We start from the raw sequence: 18,605 nt of genomic DNA, 5'->3' as shown, positions 1-18,605 counted from the left end.
GACTGTAAACTCTCCTTCCAGACTCACATTAAGCATCTCCAATCCAAAATTAAATCTAGAATCGGCTTCCTATTTCGCAACAAATCATCCTTCACTCATGCTGCCAAACATACCCTTGTGAAACTGACTATCCTACCGATCCTTGACTTCGGCAATGTCATTTACAAAATAGCCTCCAACACTCTACTCAGCAAACTGGATGTAGTCTATCACAGTGCCATCCATTTTGTCACCAAAGCCCCATATACCACCCACCACTGCGACCTGTATGCTCTCGTTGGCTGCCCTCACTACATATTTGTCGCCATACCCACTGGCTCCAGGTCATCTATAAGTCTTTGCTAGGTAAAGCCCCGCCTTATCTCAGCTCACTGGTCACCATAGCAACACCCACCTGTAGCACACGCTCCAGCAGGTATATTTCACTGGTCATCCCCAAAGCCAACACTTCCTTTGGCCGCCTTTCCTTCCAATTCTCTGCTACCAATGACTGGAATGAATTGCAAAAATCACTGAAGCTGGAGTCTTATATCTCCCTCTCTAACTTTAAGCATCAGCTGTCAGAGCAGCTTACCGATCACTGTACCTGTTCACAGCCAATCTGTAAATGGCACACCCAACTACCTCATCCCCATATTGTTATCTTCTGCTCTTTTGCACCCCAGTATCTCTACTTGCGCATCATCATCTGCACATCTATCACTCCAGTGTTAATGCTACATTTTAATTATTTCGCCTCATTAGCCTATTTATTGCCTTACCTCCCTACTCTTCTACATTTGCACACACTGTACATAGATTTTTCTATTGTGTTATTGACTGTACGTTTGTTTATGTGTAACTCTGTGTTGTTGTTTTTGTCGCACTGCTTTATCTTGGCCAGGTCGCAGTTGTAAATGAGAACTTGTTCTCAACTGGCCTACCTGGTTAAATAAAGGTGAAATAAAAAATAAAAATGTAGCGTTGATAGATTCTGACACCTGAAATAGATGTAGTGTTGATAGATTCTGACACCTGAAATAGATGTAGTGTTGATAGATTCTGACACCTGAAATAGATGTAGTGTTGATAGATTCTGACACCTGAAATAGATGTAGTGTTGATGGATTCTGACACCTCTGAAATAGATGTAGTGTTGGTGGATTCTGACACCTCTGAAATAGATGTAGTGTTGGTGGATTCTGACACCTCTGAAATAGATGTAGTGTTGGTGGATTCTGACACCTCTGAAATAGATGTAGTGTTGGTGGATTCTGACACCTCTGAAATAGATGTAGTGTTGGTGGATTCTGACACCTCTGAAATAGATGTAGTGTTGGTGGATTCTGACACCTCTGAAATAGATGTAGTGTTGGTGGATTCTGACACCTCTGAAATGGATGTAGTGTTGGTGGATTCTGACACCTCTGAAATAGATGTAGTGTTGGTGGATTCTGACACCTCTGAAATAGATGTAGTGTTGGTGGATTCTGACACCTCTGAAATAGATGTAGTGTTGGTGGATTCTGACACCTCTGCAGGATGTTCATAGAGGGAAGCATAATTATGTTACCTCCGGCCAAGTCCATGTGTCTTACTGGGAAAAAGGCAGCTGATGTATTAGAGCATGTCCACATCGGCCTAGCTTCATACTGAACTAATCATTCACAATGAGGAACCTAAACTATGGAGGAAGCTGCAACTTGCAGTAATGGTCTTGGGACATATTGCATTATTCATGAGCTACTAGCCTGGTCTCAGATCTGTTTGTGCTCAATGTGCTGTATAGCATGACAATGACCATAGGAAGATGTCACAAACAGATCTGGGACCAGGCTAATGATCTACTGCTCTTGGGTCTCCAGACTCAATCTTCAAACTGAGCTTGAAATAAACCCAAAGGTTATCTGTCTATAAGCATCAGTTACAGTAGCCTGTGGAGAAGCGAGATGTTGATGTAGGATCTCTGGTTTCTATCTGTCTGTCTGTCAGGTGTATGGAGGCTACGTGACCAGCCTGTTACTCAGCGCCGAGGATTCCCTGGTGAAATGTGGTGCGGCTCTCTCACCCATCACGGACTTTGACCTATATGGTAAGGTTTGTGTGCCACTATGGTGCCAGACAGATGCTGTCAGTGTTAATCACACCAGCATCATCCTGCCATGGTATCAGCATCACCTCAGCTAAAAGAGGAAGAGCGATGCTGTGTGTGCGTGACAGCATGTGTATGAGAAAGAGAGACTTGGGAGGGAAGTGTGAATTAAAGCAGGTGTGGTTGTCAGACTGGTTTCCATCTGAAAAGCTGCTAGAGAGAGTGAAAGGTAGTGTGTGGTGCTGGATGTGTTTGAGTGCTCACCTAACAAGAATGAATACTCCTCACTAAGAAGTTCTTAAAATAAGAACAGCTACACATGACATCATCTGTAGTATTTTCTGCTGTTTATGATGTATTTAGGTATATGAGGTATAACACGCTATATGGTGTTGTTAGTTAGCTTTTACCACTACATCCCTTGGTGTGAGCTAATGAATTCATTCCTTTGGACACCTCTCTTCCAGCATCAGCTTTTTCAGAGAGATACCTGGGACAGCCCAAGCCTGACCCAAGAGCATATGCGGTATGCCTTCTTTATTCAGCCTTCACTTGGACTCCATATGTATGACCTCTGTGTTTTTCTATTGGGTTGTTAAATAATATTGTTGGCATTCATCCACAGATGGCCAATCTAGCACACAGGGCATCTCAGTTCCTAGACAAGAAGTTTCTGATTGTTCATCCAACAGCAGATGGTACGAGAACCTTGAACTCAAACCTTTCTAGCCCAATAAAATAATTTGTGTTTTTAACAATAAGATGATATGTGTTGGTTTCCTTTTCTCTCACCAGAAAAAGTGCATTTCCAGCATACAGCGAAATTCATCGCCCAGCTGATCAATGAAAACGCCAACTACACTCTGCAGGTGGGGGCTACTTCCCAGTATTGCACACACATAAATTAGATGTATAGAATGGCTACCATCAATAAGGTGCACCAATTTAACTGGAACTCACAAGACAATGTGTCATGGGAAGCAGAGACATTGCTCATATGCTAAATCAAAATTCTTCACAGTGATTTGTCCTGTTCTATTTCTATGGAGGTATATTTTGGACTGGAGCTGTTGTACAGAGAAACCACTGAGGAGTTCTGTAATCCCACGTCAGCAGAGGGATTACACCACACAATGCACCCCCCCATCTCACTTAATGAGATTATATTCCCCTCTTATGATGCTTGCTTTCACAGGATCATCTAATCCCATTAAGATATGGAGCATTTAGAAGTCAGTGTTTCGTTTATCGCTGCCCCATAGGTCCCCTTATATGCCCCGCTGTGTGTTGACTGACTAAACCTCATCAGTAATTCAGCCACTGGGAGTTGTCTGATACTTTAAATTAAGGGGCTTGATTGATGATGTTAATAATAATATGTTTATATGGCCTATATGAACCTAGATGTGCATCCAGAGAAATGTGATTGGATGTGTGGTGACCAGTGTGCTGTGTTCCCTCTCAGATCTACCCAGACGAGGGCCACTTCATCCACAGCGAGGCCACGCGGCAGCACCTCAGCCAGTCACTGGTCAACTTCTTCGAGGAGTGTTTCCGGCTACCGGACAACGTGTTCGAGGAGATACTGGAGGAGGAGATCGAGGAAGAGGGTTAGCCTGGGCAAAACCAATCCCCCCCAAACCAGAGCTCCAGTCCGCGCCCAAGCACAATGCCAGCCGCCATACCTGGTTTCCACAATCCACATGATATGCAACCTCCTCTTGGTTTAAACCTTTTGTTTTGTTTTCACCTTATGTGATTCCCCTGCGTTTCAGCATGATCATCCCTGAGACTGCCACGTTGCAGATCAACCCTGGGACTGCCGCGTTGCAGAACATCCCTGAGACTGCCGCGTTGCAGATCATCCCTGAGACTGCCGCGTTGCAGATCATCCCTGAGACTGCCGCGTTGCAGATCATCCCTGAGACTGCCGCGTTGCAGATCATCCCTGAGACTGCCGCGTTGCAGATCATCCCTGAGACTGCCGCGTTGCAGAACATCCCTGAGACTGCCGCGTTGCAGAACATCCCTGAGACTGCCGCTTTGCAGAACATCCCTGAGACTGCCACGTTGCAGAACATCCCTGAGACTGCCGCGTTGCAGAACATCCCTGAGACTGCCGCGTTGCAGAACATCCCTGAGACTGCCGCGTTGCAGAACATCCCTGAGACTGCCGCGTTGCAGAACATCCCTGAGACTGCCGCGTTGCAGAACATCCCTGAGACTGCCGCGTTGCAGAACATCCCTGAGACTGCCGCGTTGCAGAACATCCCTGAGACTGCCGCGTTGCAGAACATCCCTGAGACTGCCGCGTTGCAGATGCTTGCTTATCTCCTCATCCCGTTTTTGTCCTCCTACTCCTCCTCTTCTTCACCTTTTAGTCACCACGACTCCATCAGAGACCATCTGCAGCCATTTTGTTGACATCAACACAATGAATACAACTTTATGATGGAGGGTGATGAGGGATCATTAGCTGACGTCATATCTGGAACATCTTGAAAAGCAGTCGTGTCAGGAATAGGCGTGCTCCTCGGATTTCAAATGACTGGTGAGAGGGAGGGAACATAAAACTCCACACGCAAACTTTACCAGTCAGTGAGGCGAGGAAAGACTTATAGCACAAACTGTGGGGTCAAAGTTACAGGCACCACATGGGATTTTATGGGTCAAACTGGTTCCAGCCCAGTGTCTGTGGGTCGAGGGTAGGGTGTCTGCTCCTATTTTTAAAATCGTGAAAATACATTTTCATGTTGAACTGTGCTTGTGTATGTTGTTCCTCTGTAAAGTAGCACATGAAAAACATTCCCTTCTTTGGGTATTGATACTTCTTTTTTTCAGTGTTCAAGTTTGTCCTGATCTTGGAATCTTCTTGTAGCCGCAAGTATGTATTTAAATGGTGTAGACTCCATGTCATGAAAAGAAGAGAAGGATGTGAACAGAACCACCGGTTTGTTTTGTTATAAAATGTTCTCCTCATTCTTTGCTTATTGTATAATACTCCCTCTAGTCCTTTGGAAATTGAAGCATATATATTATATTTTAGTCACTGTGCCTTACTTTGGGAGTGAGCAGTCCTTTTTATGGACTCCTTTTGTGAAACTAAATACAACATGGCTCATTGTAAATAAATGTTCTGCTGATCATGGCACTAACTACTGTTGGTTAAACCTTCACTCTGATCTGTGAACACTTTGTAATGTTGTCATAGAGTAGGTATGGCATTATATCAACAGTCATGTAAGAAATGGTCTTCAGTTCCAAATATAACCAATTGCCAAAATAGATGTAAACAGTAGCTGCATGTATCTGCACATTATTTTACAGATGTTCAAATGGCAATGAAATGGTTTGTCAAGCTAACAACCACATAAAATTATCTTTTAGTAAATGGCTATTGAAGTGCCATTACAACCGCTCTCAGTATTAGGTCAATTGGTGGGTTTGAGGTGCCACTGTGGAATTGGTGTTGTTTTATGGCAAAAAGTAATACTTTGGTCTATAAGGTAATTAATAGCTTAGAATCATTATCTCAATCTTTACAGGATGAAATACAAAGGATTAAAAAAAAAGAAAATGTAGGTTGGACTGCTATCTAAAAATGTGAATTTGAGGCACAAGTCTGCATTTTATCTGAACGCTCATTCTTGTTACTTTGTCAATGCATGTTATCAAGTTATTTACAACTCAATGCGATCTGTGATAGCTCTGTTTCAAAATAGTATTTTTTACATCTTGAATGTTCCGTACTGGGTTGAATTACATTTACAGTAGTATCATGATTGAGATCCCAGTCTCTTCAGCTTGATGTGTAAATGTTACTCAAATATCATTTGTCTCTTTAATAGCGGTGTTATTTGTGCATAAATGCATTTTGAAAGTTACATTTGAATATACATTTTTGTCCCCTCCTGTTTCAGTCCTTGGGTTGAGTTTAAAGTGGACTTTGCATTGGCGAAATTTCTGACACCGCGATTGAACGTGAAGATGGACTTTTGTCAAGTAATCCGAAATAGTACAAGAGACAACATGGCAGTATGTGGCATGGGGGTAAATGTTAGAATAAAACGTATTTTATCATTGTACTCTGTAGTTTATCTATTTCGGTTGTTATTGTGAATGTTCTCTCTGCTTCATATTAATTTAACCACTTTATTGTAAAAAACAAGAAAAAAATGCATTCTCAAGCGTTTACTCAAATCAACCAAATGTCTTGTTGTATAATAAAACAATAAGATGAGAAATCAAGCTGCCAAAACAAAGCTTGTGGGTTCTATTACTGAACAAGTCACAAATACTGAATATGTTGGCTGGTTTCCTGAACACAGATTAAGGCTAGTCCTGGATTAAAAATCTCCATTGAAAGTGCATTTAGTTCATGAGGGTCCTCATTACCTTGCCAGTCTGGATAGATTGTGAAATGCTTTTAGGTTTGTTCAAAAACATAGACGTGGTCCATAGTCATTCAAACAACTTAATTGTCATCAGTTACTTTAATCTTTGTAAACCATTACCAAAACATACAAATCAAACTTTTAATTTACAGAAATGTACAGCAATAAGTGTTGCTTACATTGATTGAAAGACATTTGTTGAATGACACTCACTCCATTCAAAAACAATATTCCATCAAAAGTAATATATTTGTTCAAAGGCAGACTTGTTTCCAGTGTACGCAGGATTGTAGTTGTATATCAGTGCTCTCTTCTCCACCTCTTCATCCTCAAATTTGTGAAAATTCTTTCTAGCTGTTAATGAAAAAAATTATTGGCATAGATTAGTGATTAAAACATTAACGTGGAGTTCGATCTTGAACGCACCCTTCATGGCTCAGCCAAGGGGGGTGCATTCGATAACTCTCCCCATTACAATAACATGACACTACATATTGAGACGAATACAATAGATTCAGTGATATTTTGCCACACAGTACTGTAATAGCTACCTTCATTGACCATGAAATCAGCCATAAAGAAAGTGGTCTTAACAGCCGATGGCGAGTGTGGAATGTACGGCCTTGTCCATTCAAATGCATTCTTTTCAGGGTGCCACTGGGTTCCATAGATGGGGAAACCGTATGCTACAGAATAAACATTGAACCTATCAATGTCATCTTACGCAAGTACATGTTTAAGTTACTGTATATACTCTAGTGTTTGCTAAGTTAAAACAATGAATGTGCTTTACCTTCCATAGTTGACACAAACTCTGTTATCCCATCACTGTTTGTAGTCAAGACGTTGTAGAACTTCCTAAGGTCTGCATTGCTGTTATAACTCTGGAATGCAATGTTGAATGACTAGTTCACAATTAATGCTACAGAGGATACAGAAAGGCCTATGACTTGTGACATTTGGTGATTGTTCAGACACTGCACATGCTCATACCTCCAGAGTGAGACTCAATTCATGAGAGTTTTCAGTGATTGGTTCAGAGGCCAAGGCATCCAGGACCTCTGCTGGAAAGCCCTTGAACAGCTTACTCTCTCTGGATCCTGAAAGCGTAATAATTTCACATTACTCCAAGTTACAGATTGTTGTTTTGGTGTGACTGGGACTGCGTTCGTTCAGCATTTAGATAAATGTACATGTTCCATTTGTGGTCAATTGGAAAATGCGATTCTGGTACAATCTCATGAGTTATGTTTTTCTCATATCTGTATGTGAACACGTACAGGTACAACATACCGTTAGTGAAAACCAGTGGCAACGCCACACCACTGGTGTTGGTGTCGGATAGAAGCTGCTTTCCACTGGTCAGGTATGTCAATTCCTCAAATCCAAGACAGGTACCCCATACAGGGAAATAGTCACCCCTCGAGTTGGCCTAAAAAGTCCATATTTTTATATATCACCTTTTCCATTAAGAACAGGTTTTTCTCCCACATATCTGGTAAGGTACGATGAAGCATAGACTATGTGAAAGTATCAAAAGGAACATATCATACCTCTATGGCAAGCTTGTAAAAGATTCTAGCAGTGTTCGCATACCCAGATGAGACGATGCTAGCATCACCACCAGGATAGAGTATTCTAGAGGGGGATGCAGGGTATATAGATCATTTTATAGAAGACAAAAACAACATGACAGTGGGTCTTGTACAGCAAATAGCATAGTTGACACCTACCCATTAATGGAGTTAAACAGTGTTTTGTACTCTTCCAGTGTCTGATTTATCCTGTAGAAATCACAGGAACGAGGTATATATAACATACATGGAAAATGAATATTAGGCCTATCTAAGAGAATATTCAATCCACTTTTAATAGATATGGTAATTCATAACCACATTTGAAAGGCTGTTAAGTCCTCAACTACATTATCAATCTAATACATAAAACTTACATCACAGGGACGACTCTAGCTCCAGCAGACTCCAGGAACTTGACATACGATGCGGCGATATAAGAGGCCTTCTGTGGTTGAGGTGAGTCTACCTCCTGAGCCAAGACACCTAGGAAATCACATTTTAGAAAGTGAATTACAGCAAGTTTAAAGTTAACGTATTTTCAGTAAAGCCACAATCCGTAAGATTTCCAATTATTTCAATTAAATACCCCTTGATTTTGAAGAATAGCCTGTGCTGTAGGCCTACTCTGAATGGGATACATTTATAATAGACAATAGTATCATTCTGAGAACTGACTATAGCTTCACCGTGGTTTGTTTTGGTTGTCAGAGAGGAATTTGAAACGAGCTACAATGCAAATGTTCAATTCACACATAATCAACTATTGTTTAGAAGGAAGTGTTCATATGTGTTAGCTAGATCTTTATTGGTATAGGGTAGATTTTATAATAAATATACACTGAACAAAAACATAAATGCAACGTGCGAAGTGTTGGTCTCATGTTTCATGAGCTGAAATAAAAAAATCCCAGAAGTGTTCCATTCGCACCAATCGCATATTTCTCTCAGTTTGTTCACAAATATGCCTGTTGGTGAGCATTTATCCTTTGCCAAGATAATCCATCAACCTGACATGTGGCATATCAAGAAGCTGATTAAACAACATGATCATTACACAGGTGCACCTTGTGCTGGGGACAATAAAAGGCCACTTTGAAATGTGCAGTTTTGTCACACAACACAATGCCACAGATGTCTTGAGTTTTGAGGGAGCGTGCAATTGGCATGCTGACCGCAGGAATGTCCACCAGAGCTGTTGCCAGAGAATTTGTCATCTCTCTACCATAAGCTGCCTCCAACGTCATTTTAGAGAACTTGGCAGTACGTCCAACTGGCCTCACAACCACAGACCACGTGTAAGCACGCCAGCCCAGGACCATCACATGCGGTTTCTTCACCTGCGGGATCGTCTGAGGGGGGGTGTTGAGGAGTATTTCTTTCTGTTAAAAAGCCATTTTGTGGGGGGAAAATGAATTCTGATTGGCTGGGCCTGGCTTCCCACTGTGTGGGCCTGGCTGCCGAGTGGGTGGACCTATACCCTCCAAGGCCCATCCATGGCACCCCTGCCCAGTCATGTGAAATTCATAGATTACAGCCTAATGAATTTATTGACATTGACTGATTTCCTTATATGAACTGTAACACAGTAAACTCTTTGAAATTGTTGCGTTTATGTTTTTGTTCAGTATACATGATGTAACACTGTAGTTTCATGTAATATTTCCATCAGTAAGTCATGTGATTGATTTACCGATTATCGGTTTGTCGTTCCTCTTCTTCAGCACTGTGCACGAGGAGGACAAAGTTGAAAAGGCAAAACAAAACAGTAGGGCGAAATTGCTCATTCTCTAAACGTGTTTCCGCAATGCGTGGATGAAATATTTATTCTTAAAAATGGGTTTATCTCCGTCTAAAGAGGTCTCGATGGTGACAGTGCAAACAAGGATATAGGTTGCGGTTGAAGAGTCGGTTGCATAGTTTCATTTTTTGTTTAACGTTTCTACGGTTTGCACTAAATAGCACAGGCACAACGTTAAAATTGGCATATCGTAAAAATGTATGAAAACATAAATTCTTTATGGTCTTAATTTGGGGTTAGGCATAAGGTTAGCAGTGTGTTGAGGTTCGGTTTAAAATCAAATAGAAATTGTAGAAATAGTAAACCTGTTTTTACTAAATGCGTGAATGGCACTTCCGGTTTTTAGCCTTCAAAATAAAAGTACAAACTGTAGAGGAAAGGTTTTTTGTTTTTCTATAATATCTTTGATAAAAATCCTGAACCTTGACCCCATTGAAATGTAAATAAAATGTTAAAATAACCATATATTTTAAGTAATAGCAAGTGATATTGTTCTACATAGCTAACATTTTTTTGATATGACCACCAAAAGTACTTTACAATGACTTTATGTTGGACTGTATGTATCAGATACTGTATTTCTAATATGAAGTCCAGCTATGCCATGGGATAGCTGCAAGTTTAACTTAAAATGGTGGCAAGTACTCTGTTTCATGTCCTCCCTTTCTGTACAATGTAACTGCAGACCGGCGTCCAACATGTTATGAGGAACATAAAGGAAATGAAACTTTTTTTGCATGCATACATCCACAATGCTGAGAGGGATTAGATTAATTCATCCATTCTTTATCCATTAATATACACTGACTGTACAAAACATTAGGAACACCTTCCTAATATTGAGTTGCACCCCCCTTTTGCCTGCAGAACAGACTCAATTCGTCGGGACATGGACTCTACAAGGTGTTCCACAGGGATGCTGTCCCATGTTGACTCCAATGTTTCAAAACACAGGCCTTAAATTAAGTAGTTCTAAAATCCCAGATGCAAAAATGAATGGTGAAAAAAATATTTGAACAATTACCAGGTTTTACCGCTAGGTTTTATGGGTATGATGAGGTGTCCACTGTCCCGGAGTATTCGTCAGGCATAGGGATGCTTGCCCATGTTAACTCCAATTATTTCCCTCAGTTGTCAAGTTTGCTGAATGCCCTTTGGGTGGTGGACCATTCTTGATACACACTGGAAACGGTTGAGCGTGAAATACCCAGCTGCGTTGCAGTTCTTGACACTCAAACTGGTGCACCTGGCACCTACTACCTTACCCCGTTCAAAGGCACTTCAATCTTTTGTCTTGCCCATTCACCCTTTGAATGGCACACACAAACAATCCATGTCTCAATTGTCTCAAGGCTTAAAAATCCTCATTTAACCTGTCTCCTCCCCTTCATCTACACTGACTGAAATGGATTTAACAAGTGACATCAATAAGGGATCATAGCGTTCACCTGGATTCCCCTGATTCCCCATGTTTGTACACAGCATATATATATATATATGAAAATATCAGAAGGGCTTCTGTTGGACAAATATTTGGCGCCCTCAGGTGTTCATTTCCTAGAGGTGCGTAGAGCAGGATACATAAAGCTCATGATGGAAATACAGATTAAAAGCCTACCGTGACACAAAATCTGTAGTACATGAAAACACATAAAATGTCCATGGGGGAAAACATGACTGCTCTAATCTGTAGTAAATTCAATTTGTATTTTATTATTGGAAACATCTCAAACAATAGTGTACCTATACAGTAAGTGCCCTCCAACTGCCCATTCAATACAATCTTCAAGTCTACTCACATGTAGGCATTATTAAACCTATGTGTGGGCTTATTGGTTTTCCAGTGTTTATGACGGTATATCCCCAAAAATGAACTTGATATTGTCCATGGCGTGCTGGACATTGGACGAGCCGTGCACGGCGTTCTCCAAGATGCTTTTGGCAAACTGTGCACGTAGAGAGTCGGGTTTGACTTGGATGGCCTGTTCAGGATCGGCAGGACCCATCATCTCTCTCCATTCTGCGATAGCGTTTTCTTTGCTCAGGATCATCATGATAGATGGACCTCTACAAAAGATAAATCAAATCAGCCGTTAAAGCTGATGCAATGTCAAGACCAGGGTTGGGGTCAATTCAATTTAAATCTGATACATTTAGGAAGTTAATAAAAATTCCAATTTCTCATTGAAAAGATATTGCACTTTTCAATTGTTGAATAAGTATTTGAATGAATCTCCTGAAATGGAATGGAATAAATCCAAACCCTGGTCAAGACTGAAGTTTCATTCTAGCAAACTATAAACTCAAATGATTGCAGGTCTTGAATGTTAAAGAGCATGTCAACTCACTGTGACATATAGTCAACCAGGTTATTAAAGAAGTCCTTCCCTTTGTGATCTTTGTAGAACTCCTCTGCCATCTCTCGTGTCAGTTTGGTTTCCTTCACTTGTGAAATACAAAACCCAGCCTCTTTAATTTTATTCATAATGGTATCTGAAATAAAGATCAACAACCACAATTTTCATTGACATTCAAAGTCATGACAGAAACAATACTAGTCTCTTTAAAACAACAATTTGCAAGTTTATTTGTTGTAAGAGTACTTTAAATACATTTAAACTGAAACAACCTATAACTTCTCTAGGGCCAGTGGGACGATTTCGTCCCACCTACGTAACAGCCAGTGGAATCCCGTGGCGCGTTATTCAAATACCTTAGAAATGCTATTACTTCAATTTCTCAAACATATGACTATTTTACACCATTTTAAAGACAAGACTCTCGTTAATCTAACCACACTGTCCGATTTCAAAAAGGCTTTACAACATAAGCAAAACATTAGATTATGTCAGCAGAGTACCCAGACAGAAATAATCAGACACCCATTTTTCAAGCTAGCATATAATGTCACATAAACCCAAACCACAGCTAAATGCAGCACTAACCTTTGATGATCTTCATCAGATGACAATCTTAGGACATTATGTTATACAATACATGCATGTTTTGTTCAATCAAGTTCATATTTATATCAAAAACCAGCTTTTTACATTAGCATGTGACGTTCAGAACTAGCATACTTCCGGTGAATTTACTAAATTACTCACGATAAACGTTCACAAAAAACATAACAATTATTTTAAGAATTATAGATACAGAACTCCTCTATGCACTCGCTATGTCCGATTTTAAAATAGCTTTTCGGTGAAAGCACATTTTGCAATATTCTAAGTAGATAGCCCGGCATCACAGGGCTAGCTATTTAGACACCCACCAAGTTCTAGCCCTCACCAAAGTCAGATTTACTATAAGAAAAATGTTATTACCTTTGCTGTTCTTCGTCAGAATGCCCTCCCAGGACTTCTACTTTAATAACAAATGTTGGTTTGGTTTAAAATAATCCATAGTTATGATCAAATATCCTCTGTTTTGTTCGTGCGTTCAAGACACTATCCGAAGTGTAAAGAAGGGTGACGCGCACGACGCGTTTCGTGACCAAAAAATTCTAAATATTCCATTACCGTACTTCGAAGCATGTCAACCGCTGTTTAAAATCAATTTTTATGCCATTTTTCTCGTAAAAAAGCGATAATATTCTGACCGGGAATCTGTGTTTTAGTACAAAGAGAGAGAAAATAAAAACATGGGGTCGACTCGTGCACGCGCCTCAGTCTCATAGTACTCTGACCGACCACTATCCAAACGCACTAATGTTTTTCAGCCAGGGGCTGCCTCGACATCATTCAGCTTTTTCCCGGGTTCTGAGAGCCTATGGGAGCCGTAGGAAGTGTCACGTTACAGCAAAGATCCTAAGTTTTCAATAAAAAGAGTCAAGAAGCTCAAGGAATGGTCAGAGAGGGCACTTCCTGTACAGAATCTTCTCAGGTTTTTGCCTGCCATATGAGTTCTGTTATACTCACAGACACCATTCAAACAGTTTTAGAAACTTTAGGGTGTTTTCTATCCAAAGCCAATAATTATATGCATATTCTAGTTTCTGGGCAGTAGTAATAACCAGATTAAATCGGGTACGTTTTTTATCCGGCCGTGTAAATACTGCCCCCTAGCCCTAACAGGATAACAACCAGCTATCCATAATGAGGCAAACATATTAACATTGCCTGGATAAATAACCATGAAGTTAGGACAGAGACCCAGGTACTGTACCTTTGTGTTCTTGTGTAGAGTCAGGTTTGATCACAGCCAGTGTGTGCTCTGTGGGGAAAAAGCGGTTGAGATCTCTCTGAGCCTCCTCGGGAGTAGAGCTGCCATGAATCTGGTTGATGGTCACATTGTCGATTGCAAACTGGGCTCGCAGACTAGGAATAAAGCACAATTACAGTGGCGAGATGAGACAGTTAATTGAACATACATAAATAATATGAAATGAACTAGGACTATCCAAATGAAGTGTTCCCCAGTTGCTACCTTTCAGGGAATCTTTCTTTGGCCTCATCCAAGACTTTTGGACCCAGTAAACCTCTCCAGTGTTGGATTGCATCATCTCGAGTCAAAGCCAAAGCCAACACGGGGCCACTGCGATACAACAAGGGAAACAAAACACTTATGTCAGAAAGTTCAAGCTGTCGATTCGCCACAATCAGTAGCCAATCGTTTACCTTACATTTGGTCACTGTAAACAGTGCATATTTGATCATCTATCAATCTTATTTAGTCGTTCAGCACGCCACATCACTACTAAGCAAATTATTGTGGGAGTTTGTCACCTGGTCATATGGTTAATTAGACATGGGAAAAAGTCAGTGCCCTCATGCTCCTTGTAGAACTCTTTGGCCTGGTCCTCCGTGAGGTTTACCTCCCTCTGCATTGCTATCTGGAAGCCAGAGTCATGGATCGTCTTCAAGATCTCATCTTGTCATGTTGAAAAGCAAACCAGAATCTCAGTCAGTATGTACAGAAATGAACAAGTGGAGCAACAAGGTACACATTGGCATGACTAGTATTACTAAACTATAATAATAAGACATGCATATTTATGATTTTGACTTTAGAATATGTTCACTGAAAAATGCAACTCTAAGATTTGAACCACTCTGAACCAGCTCCCTGTTTCATAAAAGGAGCTAGGACTTAGTTCTGGCATAAAATGTAAAACATAAAAGTAGAATAAACCTTTTTTCTCCCTGAGAAGACTTGGACGAATAAGAGCAAGAGTCTTTTCAATCCTTGCATTGGATCCAGCATGCGTCTCTAAAGAAAAATCAAAGGTGGGAAAGAAGTATGCCAGTTGCCTGCTAGCCACCTCAGTGCCGCTTTCTGACATGCCCAGATCCACCTCCTGTACAACCTTTGACCTAAGAGAGATCACCCAAAACACACATACTTTGTATTCATTTGGCTTGCAAATGTATTTTTCTGTATGATTTTACAAAAACAATATTCAGGTTTAAGAGAAAGGAACAAGGAAATGTTAGCTGATTTCTGGTACGTTTGATCAAACCTCTCAAATCTGCAATCGGTTGCATGATGTGGTACGATTGTGCATCAGGCATGTGTGTTTAATCTACTCAACAAACTGCACTGAGAACCCAAACCTTTTCTTTGGTTGGATGAGCTCAGCGTGTTCAGGATCTATGATGGCTGTCAATGAATGAGATTCTCCTTCACCCACCTCGTCTCCCTTAGACAGAATCAAGGCGTGGACAGGCCCACTAGACATGGCCTTCACAAACGCTGGCTAGAAAATACAAAAATCACTCTAGTCAGATTGGGGAAATTGTCATGTGTATATTAGATTTTTTAATAACTTGTGTTTTTTTTCTTGTTGTTAAACAAAAACTCCTGCTCTATGGTATCTGGATGCAATTGGGTGATACTGATACAATTGTGTTACTGAACCCTCCTTGTCACAAGTGCAGCATAGTAAGAAGTAATGTTCTTTGTCTTGCTTTCACCCACCTCTTCGGCTTTCTCCTTATAAAAAGCATGAATCTGCTCTTCATCCAACATCCTCTCCTCCTCCACAACAATTGAAAAACCAGCATCTAAAGCCTATGCACAAACAATACATTTGTGAGTTAAATGCGGCCATTATATTCAAGTAAAATGCAATAACATGAACCAGGATAGACTATAAGAATTTAATGTGAAGCACTTAGAAGTAAACGCCTTACTTTTTGTATGATTCCTTCCACTTGACCTCCTACTACAGCATCTGGCTTTATGATGACCACATGGTATGTACCATGATCTAATGGCACACAAGACTTACTCAAATCCCCTCCATTCAAAGTTACCCAAACCATTTAATATCAACAAAATGTTAAACGAAAATATATGCATAGAGTAAGAAACGATGTAGCAGTATTCTAGCAGTGAAATTGGTGACATACCACCAATTTCTATGTCGGTATTTTGGGTCGGCGGAGGCTTTTTTCTTGCTTGATGATTGTCCTCTAAGAAAAGCTCTTTGACCTATTTGAAAGTTTGGTGGGTTCAAAATGCTAATCAGTATACCAGTCTGCAGACCCCTTACAGGTGACAATGTTAGGAACCTCTTACTTCAGGTACATATTTTGAGCCCAGTTCTTGCTTCTTCTTCTCTTGATCCACCAGTTCCAACATAGTTTTTTGTAGAAGAGGCCCATTGACTCCTCTTACTATTGACACCAATGTACCACCCTGAAACAGCAGAGCACACCACAATGCCAAATAAAAGGTTAGCACAAATGTCAAAATAGTATATCACACCAACTAACAACAGGATATTTTTGGACACTTCTCATGGTTATGACACAGTTATGACAGGTGTGCTAACACAGCCTTGTGTTAGTGGGTAAGTGACATATCATATGTCATAACACCTGTCAAACTATTCTGATGCATAAAAAATTACACTGTCTGTAACTTGACATTCAGTGATATAAGATCATGACAATAATATGGTGCTGTTATAAGCTCACTACTTACAGAGTAGAAAAGGAAGACTGGTTGACATTTCCCTTTAAGTGAACTTAACTCAAGTAAACTGTTGGCCTCCCCCTGAAAGTGAGTTAAACAGAGCACTTATGACAATTTACAGCAGTTTCTTTTTCAAAAAGGGTATGGATTTCCAGAGGCCCAGATGGAAGTTGTGTTCAATGAACAACAAAAAGAAGAAAAAAGACTGAAACGTGGAGGGACCTGTTGCAAAACTTTCTAGAATGTTTTCCGTTGCATGCCTTAATAAACACGACCCAGGTGATGACCTTGGACCTCCACCCAGGCTACTGGTCTGGTAGAGTCTGGATCATGGACCTCCCACACACAGACAGGTACCAGAATTAGTTTGGCTAGGTTTTAATGCGCAGGGTTACCAGAAGTGTACCAGGATCAGAATTTGACGGTGATGATAGCTGAAAATGCCTTAACTTACCATAGCGAAGCGCAACAGTTCATCTCCATATTCACTCCTCAATTTTCTGAAGATGTTCTGCACAGCCTTGCATGGCCCACACCATCTCTGGTAGACTTCTATTACTACAAACGTGGATATCAGCATATTACTCCTCATAGCAAAACTACAGCAGCCTGACAGCTTCTTAGTTCATTATCTGACAATATGACCACTCATTACAGAAAACTCAAGTCCAGCTCATATTTACTACGTGACAACCTTTGAAAGCTGCCTACCAAGAAGTCCTGGGCCTGACAATGCTTCCTCCCATTGTTCTTCAGAAGATATTTCAATCTGTAGAATGATATTAAAAAAGGACAATGTAAAGTACTTTAGACACATTTATTTATTTCAAATAATGACTGGCGGCTACTGTTAACTGTACTGCTGATGAACAACAAGAAATCTGTGTTGGGAGTTAACGTTAGCTAGTTGTAGACAAACCTTACTTGAATTTGGACTTCCTTTTTCCTTGACATTTTCTAAATGTAAATATATAAAAAATAATTATTGATTCATTGAAAATTGCTGTTTTTGTTTTCAAACTTGTGGGGAAAAAAGCAACAGGCGAACGTTAGATTGCTAGCCAGTTAAACCGTCAACAGTTGCCAGTGATACTGTAAGCAGAAGGCTAAACAGCTGGCAACAGTAATACTGTTAACGTTACCTTAACAACAGAGACACTCTTTCAAACATTCTTTCCGTTTGAAAGTATGCAATTGCTATGACTTAGGACTTCATAACGAGCTAGAAATATGTCACTGACCATACCTTGCTTTGATAAATTAAAATGTAGCTAGCTAGTAAGAAATATTAGACGTTTGGAACAGCCATCTGCCTTACAAGCACGTGTGTACCGTGTACTGTACCTATTCGGCGCGCGAAAGGGTCGACTAGACACTCTGGGCGTCGATCGTTGATCATATGTTTGGAATAAAAATGTCATTTCTTGGGAGATAATTCAATGAGTACATTGGTTGATAATACACTGATATTATGCTATGTGAGACTGGTTAGTGTTTATGCATCCATGATTTGCCGATGTGTTACCAATTGGCGTTGTCAGTCACAAAACGTTGGACTGTTATTACTTGCTTAAACCAGCAGGTGACTCAAGTGACCTAAACATAAGTAGCCTGACAGTTCCAATCAAGTAAAAATAGATTTTTAATTATTTATATGTATTGACCAGTGGCGACCCGTCATTCAAGGCAGCTGTTTTGAGCCCCACATTTTTAGGTTGCTTGTTTTATTTGTTATTTTGGCATTAATACGTGTCAGATATCAGTTTGCAAACAATGTAAAAAAAAGAATAATTCAAAAATCATTGAGCTACTAAAGCCACATACAAACATGGTCTCTTTTTTGC

General features: G+C 40.4%; 3 protein-coding genes across 7 annotated transcripts in view; 1 reads left to right on the top strand and 2 right to left on the bottom strand.

Moving 5' to 3' along the window:
- The window catches only part of LOC106579565 (dipeptidyl aminopeptidase-like protein 6), a 307,921-nt gene extending 301,966 nt beyond the window's left edge, over positions 1–5,955 (top strand). For 3 of the 4 annotated variants that reach the window (XM_014159600.2, XM_014159599.2, XM_014159601.2), the window contains 5 exons: positions 1,972–2,071; positions 2,539–2,597; positions 2,697–2,769; positions 2,867–2,940; positions 3,537–5,955. In XM_014159600.2, coding sequence (XP_014015075.1) covers positions 1,972–2,071; positions 2,539–2,597; positions 2,697–2,769; positions 2,867–2,940; positions 3,537–3,686 — 456 coding nt within the window. In that variant the 3' untranslated portion in view covers positions 3,687–5,955. Of the gene's footprint in view, positions 1–1,971; positions 2,072–2,538; positions 2,598–2,696; positions 2,770–2,866; positions 2,941–3,536 lie in introns of those variants that run through there. The other variant, XM_045702706.1, reaches the window with a different exon arrangement.
- Positions 5,956–6,549: 594 nt separating this feature from the next.
- LOC106579566 (gamma-glutamyl hydrolase) lies at positions 6,550–10,171 on the bottom strand. Its single transcript, XM_014159604.2, has 9 exons — positions 9,733–10,171; positions 8,417–8,525; positions 8,199–8,249; positions 8,019–8,103; positions 7,759–7,897; positions 7,459–7,565; positions 7,259–7,349; positions 7,017–7,151; positions 6,550–6,819 (listed from the first exon to the last, which is right to left on the bottom strand). Exons 1-9 carry the CDS (start codon positions 9,824–9,826, stop codon positions 6,701–6,703), a joined length of 930 nt encoding a protein of 309 aa, XP_014015079.1. The 5' UTR covers positions 9,827–10,171; the 3' UTR covers positions 6,550–6,700.
- A 1,396-nt stretch (positions 10,172–11,567) lies between these two features.
- Positions 11,568–18,065, bottom strand: LOC106579563 (thioredoxin domain-containing protein 6). 2 transcript variants are annotated; one of them, XM_045702705.1, is made up of 15 exons: positions 17,686–18,065; positions 17,473–17,530; positions 17,216–17,319; positions 16,771–16,842; positions 16,363–16,482; positions 16,194–16,275; positions 15,975–16,051; positions 15,760–15,852; positions 15,396–15,538; positions 14,974–15,155; positions 14,568–14,712; positions 14,269–14,376; positions 14,008–14,159; positions 12,189–12,285; positions 11,568–11,907 (listed from the first exon to the last, which is right to left on the bottom strand). In XM_045702705.1, the coding sequence occupies exons 1-15, from the start codon at positions 17,713–17,715 to the stop codon at positions 11,688–11,690; spliced, it is 1,683 nt and encodes a 560-aa protein (XP_045558661.1). In that variant the 5' UTR covers positions 17,716–18,065; the 3' UTR covers positions 11,568–11,687. The 2 variants fall into 2 exon arrangements, with proteins under 2 accessions (XP_045558661.1, XP_045558660.1); XM_045702704.1 differs by having other exon boundaries at positions 12,189–12,333; positions 17,686–18,059.
- Positions 18,066–18,605: the final 540 nt, after the last annotated feature.

The sequence above is a fragment of the Salmo salar genome, chromosome ssa19 (assembly GCF_905237065.1).
Source record: "Salmo salar chromosome ssa19, Ssal_v3.1, whole genome shotgun sequence".
Classification (NCBI taxonomy): domain Eukaryota; kingdom Metazoa; phylum Chordata; class Actinopteri; order Salmoniformes; family Salmonidae; genus Salmo; species Salmo salar.
The sequence above is the reverse complement of the archived record's forward strand: the minus strand, read 5'-3'. Positions and strand labels throughout refer to the sequence as shown.